Source organism: Gavialis gangeticus, unplaced genomic scaffold, assembly GCF_001723915.1.
Source record: "Gavialis gangeticus isolate Ggan-Ray unplaced genomic scaffold, GavGan_comp1, whole genome shotgun sequence".
NCBI lineage: Eukaryota > Metazoa > Chordata > Crocodylia > Gavialidae > Gavialis > Gavialis gangeticus.
In genome coordinates this window covers 53,445,898-53,453,068 of record NW_017729029.1, presented here as the reverse complement: position 1 = coordinate 53,453,068, position 7,171 = coordinate 53,445,898, and the positions used below count along the sequence as shown (strand labels likewise).

The 7,171-nt window shown below is 45.6% G+C and overlaps 1 protein-coding gene across 7 annotated transcripts in view; it reads right to left on the bottom strand.

Annotated features, from left to right (window-relative positions):
- Positions 1–7,171, bottom strand: part of SEPT6 (septin 6) — a 52,014-nt gene that overhangs the window by 28,755 nt on the left and 16,088 nt on the right. For 5 of the 7 annotated variants that reach the window (XM_019521608.1, XM_019521610.1, XM_019521606.1 and 2 more), the window contains exons 1-3: positions 3,854–4,020; positions 2,360–2,546; positions 1,935–2,096 (exon numbers count right to left, since the gene is read on the bottom strand). In XM_019521608.1, coding sequence (XP_019377153.1) covers positions 1,935–2,096; positions 2,360–2,546; positions 3,854–4,020 — 516 coding nt within the window. Of the gene's footprint in view, positions 1–1,934; positions 2,097–2,359; positions 2,547–3,853; positions 4,050–7,171 lie in introns of those variants that run through there. The other 2 variants (XM_019521605.1, XM_019521611.1) reach the window with 1 other exon arrangement.

The following is a 7,171-nucleotide window of genomic DNA, read 5'->3' as shown; positions in this document are numbered from 1 at the left end:
GAATACAAGTGCACATTTATCTCCCTCAGCACTGGGTAGCAGCAGCCCAACAAACCTGAAAGAAAAGATAAAAACAGCAACATGTGGTTCCTCATACACAAAATAGATTCTGGAGTTGGTTTAATGGGACTCTCAGGCCTTGATTAATGCAGATTTGGGTATGCAAGCAATGTGTTTATAGCAAATCACAAGCAACCAGAGCATGTTTTGCAGGCTAAACTGATGACAAAGCACTATTAGTCACTTGCACAGTGCTCAGCTTATAAAATATCTAATTACTGCTTTGGGCTAACACTTCAGAAGCCAAGAGTCTGCAAATTCTCAGACTTCCCACCAAGCTCCTAAAAAAAAGGCAATTCTCAGAGATTTGAATCGTTACTGCAATGAGCTTTCCAATTCTTGTTGGTGACATTCTTACAATACCCTGCTTCTTTAAGATCCCTGTTATCTTCCTACCACAGTAAATGTACAGTCAACTTCTCAGCTCTTTGCTTTTTGGCTAGCAGAGGTCTGACAGTTTTATGAACTCTTAATTTTTATATCCTGACACTGCATCAAAATTAGCCTTGTGCTTCAATCTCACCATTTTCTGAGTAACTCATTGTACTGTGCAAGCATCAAATCAGTCCTGATGACATCTCTGTGAAGAAGGCAAGCCTCGTCCTCATCTTAAACATGAGCAAATGGAGGCATCTTCCTTAAGATCACAAAGCAAACAGGAATAGGAGTAGAACCTGCAAGTCCTTGGTTCAGTTGTGCACTCTAACTTCTAGACTCAGTCTGACCTATCCCATCTTCTGGCTGTGGAGATTATACATCAATAGTGAAAGAAACGACTCTGCTCTTGTGTCTGTTTCATTGCAAGACCCTGTTTTAAAATAGTTTTATTTGGATTTCTATACACGATTAAGAGGGAGTCAGTGCTCCACACATACTTATTGTACCAGTAGTCCAGCCAGTTCCCCAGCAACAATGTTAGCACCAAGGCACTGGGTAATCTCCCTAGGCTGGAGGCACTGTGGTTTGCACAGGTGAGGACTCTCAGTGTTTTAAGATATAGGTTTGACCCATTGCCTGGACCAGGTTCAGACTCCTTTCTTTATAGCTGTTAGTCCCTATCCCCCTGGAAGAGTAGGATTTTTAGCTGTTTAGTATGATGAAATTCCTTTCCCCTCTCCTCATCTATTAGTAAGGCCCGGCATACTTAGAATTTGTGACGGTGGGTCCTATTCCAGGGAAAGAAAAATGGCCATTTCTCTGTCCACCAGTGCATGGAATAAGCAATCGTTATTCTCATCAACCACCAACTTTCTAGCTATTATCTTACAACTTCTTTGTCAAATACCAAAGCTTCTGCAGTAAGGATATTTAGACAGAGCAAGAACCAAGAGCAAAACCATTCAAACAGTAAAATCAAGTTGTCACAGAAAGGCAGCCAGCCATGGTTAACATTGTACTTTCCATTCAGAGATCTCAAAACTTAACATACACACAAATGACACCTTTCCTGCATATCACCCTGAAGCCACTCTGCACAGAAAAGTAAGACTAAGCTGAAGTGACACAGAGCAGTGACAGACCCTGGGCTGTAGCTCTGCTCTCCCCAGCGTCCAGGCCTGTGTTCTAGCCATTAGCAATTCTGCTCTCTTTACATGCCCCCCATTAGATCAAGCAAGAGAAAACAAACCCACCCAAGTACCATTACATGATAACATTCCCCTACCACCTCTAGAAAGCAACTAGGGCATGGGGAGAAGATTCAAACAGGAAAGGATCAGTTTTGATGACTGGGGTCAGACTGACGCACACTGGATTGAACTGAACCATAAATGAGTTACAGCAAAAATCCTATCCTTGTTCTTTAAAGTGAAATGAAGGTTAAAGTGGAAATAACACTCAGCACTGCATGGAATACATCCCACTGCACCACTTACATTCATTGTCCCATTGATCTCTGCCACTGATTCGTCATCGGTGGGGAACTGGTAGATCTGCACCCCATTACTGACCAGCTCACTTGTGATCTTAATTTTGAACTTTGTTAACTCACTCTTGGAGACAGCATCAGATTTGGCGATGATGGGAATGATGTTGACCTGGACGAGACAAAGGAACAACAGGGCTTGAGCTTCACTTGGGCACAAAAGAAAAGTGACTTCTTATGTCTGACAACACAATTTAGATAAGTGTGGCAAGCTCAGGTGCAAGACATAGCTTTTTCAGGAAAGTTATGGGATGTGCCTGAGGGACCCCATTAATCTACCCCAGCAAGTAAAAATTAGGTGGAGGCTCCTTGACAGGTCAGTGAAGCTTTGCACATGGATTAGAAAACAAGTCAAGAGGATTATGGGCCCTCTACCTTGCTGTCCAGCTTCTTCATCGTTACCAAGTCCAGGGACTTCAGTGAATGGCCCGTGGGAGCAATGAAGTACAAGCAGGCATGGATACGGGTATCATGGTAGTTGTGCAAAACCCTCTTTATCTTCAACTCCTCTTGCAAGTAGGCTTCAAACTGAGCATCAATGAACTCTACGATGGGCTTGTAGCTTTGAGAGAGAGGAGGAAGAAAGAATCACAGACCTTGTCAACACAGAGCAACATGCGCATTTACTATATATTGCACTCCATTTTTGAGACATTGTTCCACTTGTTTAGGACCCATGACAGCATCACACCGTGTTTATTTGTAAGAAATGTACATTGCATTTGGGGGTGGAAATGTCATATTAGATTGACCACAGTGCCCTGTCTCTGGCAAAGCCCCATGCCCACATGCTACAAAAAAAGACAGAAAAAAAGATGCAAGAAACCCCATAAACAAAAATAAATCCTTAAATAACCTCTTAGAAAGAAAAGAAAGGTCACTAGCTGTGCCAGTTTGCAAGATGAAGCACATTCTAACTACCTCTCTTAAAAGTGATCAACTTCTGCCTTGAAGCATGAGGACTGTTTTCATTTAAAGTGTTTCTCATCTAATATAAATGATTAAGACTAATCTCCTGCACGGTGAAGTGACTAATCCAGAAAGCACTCGGACTCATTACTGTCACTGCCCAGATTTCTACAGGTTAACCCTGCATTTCTTCCCTTTCTATAGGATGGACTCCCATGTTAGCACTCTTGCAAGGAGCCAAGAAATCTATTCTGTGCAAAAGGCTCTCATGTAGCACCCTGTGAAGTGACTAGAAATGCTAAGGTTTCATCACATGATATAAAGAAAATGAATAAACACTTCACTACCAAGGCTGGGGGAGCTATTTAAGAGAGAGTGATAAGTCGAAGTAAGGTCATCTCTATTATCCCAAAACATGTTAGAGGGCAGGGATTGCTGCGATCAGCCAGATGCTCTAATGTTCATAACAATGGACAAACTCTTAATGGTACTGGGAAACTAGCTGCCAGGTACCAAAGGAGTCCTCCCAGGGTATTTCAGCAGAGAGCAGTGCCCCCCACCCAGAAGCAGTCAAGACAAGCAGTGTCTAGCCAGCTTCAGCGGTTCTGATCAGGCCTCCGGGTTGCTGTGGCACAAGAGGCGGCGAGGCAATGGCCTGGAGCTCTCTGTGTTCTGAGAGAAGAGCTCAGGCATCTAATGGTCAGAAGGGAGCTGGGCAGAAGGGGAGAAACTGCTCACAGCACCACAGGCACCATCTCCTGGCCCATACCCAAGCAACACCGATGGACTACAGGTTCTGAGAAGCCACAGCCTGCCCTCCCTCCCCAGCCACCATCTACTCCAGAGCAGCAGTGTGCACACTATGAAGGAGTAGGGTCAAAGCTACAACCCATCTCGAGCAGCTGGGAATCAAAGAGGGTGCAGGTGGGAAGACATGCTTCAGACGAGCTCTCAGTGTACCTGTCTTCCTTGTTGATCTGGTCCCCAAAGCCCACGGTGCTCACGATGGTCAGCTTCAGGTTGACATTGCTCTCCTGTAGGTCATAGGTGTTGGACTTCAGCTTGACCCCAGGCTGTGAGTGTGAGGCAGGTTCCCCTTCAAATTTTGTGTTGAAAAGGGTGTCCATCAGCGTGGACTTTCCAAGGCCCGTTTCCCCTTTAAAGAAAGGAAGAGCAGTGAAACAAATTTGAAAAGACACAGTCCAGCCCAGCAGATAAGGCCATTAAACAGGAGGCAAAACCCCAGCCAACATAAACAAGACTTGTGCCCCAGGGGACTGTCCAAGAAGCAGAGTCATGGACAATGGGAGGTCTGTGCTTGCTGGGGAAAGATGGATTGGAGAGAGTAATCATCATTTCAGAGCCTGCAAACACAGAGCTGAAAGGGAAGAAGTGAAAAGGGGAAGGGGAAAGGGGAAAGGGAAGGCAGCAGTCAGAGTCTGTCCAACAAGCCCTGCACTGTACCCTGGATCCAGTGCTTCTGTGACCTCACAGGCAGGCAGGTGGGGGAGGAAGAAGAGGAAGGGAACCATTTCCAATCCTAAAAGGATGAAGTCCAACCTACAGAGTGCTGCAGCCTCTTCCAACATGCAGGTGGTCTTGCTGCTTCCCTATAGGAAACTTGCCCCATGGAGGCTCCCATGCCACAAGCGAGCTGCACAACCAGACACCTGCACACACCACAAGACGCGGTGGCAGGATCAGGATCCTACCTGCCTTTACCTACATGCACTATGGCATACTTGCTTGCTTCCAGCCTCTCCATACCTGTGTGCATTTGCCCAGCTAGATACAAGAGGCAAATCCCTGTAAGGGGCTTGGGCAAAGCCAATCCTAATCTTGTTTCAAGCACATCCTGCCTGAAAACACTCTGAGCACATTCCCACACTTTTCCTGTGGCCTTTCTGCTGCTTTCATCATCACCACATTTGCTCTTGGTTCTAAATGCTTGCAGCCCTCTCCACTCCACGGAATTCCCTTCCCTACCAAAAGGCACGCTGCAAGCTGAATTCAGCGCATGGATTAAAATAGCAGAGAATTCACCAGCCACCCTGCCCGCCACCGCCCACACACTACACAAACCATTTCCAATTCAGCCTATTTTTACAATGCACTTCACTTGCAAAGTGGAAAGGATTCTGAGAGGATGTTAAGCCTGTGAGTGTTTTTGCCCCAAGGACTGGCAATTTTCTTATATGTTGGTGAAACAGAGATCGAAATTCACTCCTGAAGGTGTCTGCTGAAATCTCTCTCTCTCTCTCTCCCCCCCTTTCTCTCTCTTACACACACACACATACACACACACACACACCCCCATCTTGTCCCCAACAAGGATACAGCTTAGGCACAGGGAAAAAGGCAGACTTTCTTTGCTCTGCAAGTTCATTTAAAAGCTGCTCATTTCTGTAAGCTGGGGTGCAGCATTTACCATGAGTTTGTCTGCTTTAACAAGGAGGGGAGGCAAGAGTAAGTGAGCTCTTTGCATCATCTCTGCTAAGAAGCCAGAATTCTTTCTTTAACCAATGACAACCCTCAAGGGTGAGGTTTACTAGCAAGGCAGGTTTGGGAAAGCCTTTTGCCCAGCCAGTGCAGGGAGGTTTAATTTTCAGGGCTGTAGATCTTTCCGCAAAATCCCAAATTAATGACAATGTTAACATTAAAACACAGTGTATAGACTATTACTAGAGAGGATTTAGATTTCATAGATTTCTAGCATCAGAAGGGATCTATTAGATCATTGAATCCACTCCCCTGCTCTGGGCAGGAAAGAGCGCTGGGGTCAAGTGACCCCAGCCAGGTGCTTGTCCAGTCTCCTCTTGAACACCTTCAAGGTAGGAGAAAGCACCACCTCCCTAGGAAGTCTACTCCATATTTTGGCAACCCTCACCATAAAGAATTTATTCCTGATGTCCAATCTAAATCTGCTCTCCTTCAGTTTATGGCCGCTGTTTCTAGCAACCCGGAGGGGCACCCTGGTAAACAGAGTATTCCCTATTCCCTGCTGACCCTCCCCCAATGAGTTTGTAGACAGCCACGAGATCACCTCTCAGCCTTATCTTGCAGAGGTTGAAGAGATTCAGGTCCCTCAGTCTGTCTTCATAGGATCTCACCTGCAGGCCCTCAAACATATGAGTGGCCCTCCTCTGAACCCTTTCCATATTATCCACATCCCTCTTGAAGTGCGGTGCCCAAAACTAGCCACAGTACTCCATCTGCGGCCTCACCAATGCTGCATTGAGGGGAAGAATCATCTCCCTAGACCTGCTCATGATGCATCTCCTAATGCAAGGCAGATAGTAACTGGGTAGCTTCCAAAAAGATGGGTAAATAATTAGCATATCTGACTGCAATTCACTTTAGCCTTAGACAAAACCATAGCATAAAATCTAAAGGAAAAGGAGCTAGGAACAACATCCTGGCTGTGGCCATAGGTGCTTGTTACTATAGTCCTCTATGCTGGAAATGCGCTGACAGACTTTGCCACATTCCAGATCAAAGAGCATTTGCCCCCAAGGTATGGACAGACAAGGTTTATTAGGTAAATCTGATATCTTTCATTAAACCAACTAAAATAGTTGAAAAAATTCTTCTTTGCAAGCTTTGGGGTATAAATACCCTTTGTCAGGCTGAGGAAGCATCTGCAGTTGGTGTGTGCTCTTCCTGGATGGACTGAACAGTAAAGAAGCCAGAGGCTGGGCTGCGTGCAAGAAAGGCAGTCAGTGAAGATGTAAATTGAAGAATCAGTGGGTGAAAGACATTTGGGGGGGGGCAGAAATGAATGCAGCTGGTAAATAGTGGAGACCTGGGAAGTCAGATATCAGGCAGATTATAATGTGTCATAAATCCAATGTCTTTATTTAGTCCATGATTTTTTGTATCCAGGAGGCTGATGAAGTGAAGTTCATAGGTTCATCTGTGAAAAGTGTTTTGTAAATTCCCTTTGAGGATCAGGATTGAGAGACTGGAGAGAGCGGTTTTCTTGTGAAAAATGTGCCCCCACCGGTAACTGGGTATTCCTGTCTTTGATAGATTTCTGGTGTGCAATTGTTGTTTGGCTTTTCCTATCCATTTTGCATCAGGGCACTTTGTGCATTGGATGAGATGTATTACATTTCTGGAGGTGCAGCTGAATGCTCGCGAATGCATGGAGAGGGTCCAGAGGAGGGCCACTCGCATGATCAGGGGGCAGCAGGGCAGGCCCTATGAGGAGAGACTACGGGACCTGAACCTGTTCAGCCTCCACAAGAGAAGGCTGAGGGGGGATCTTGTGGCCTGTTA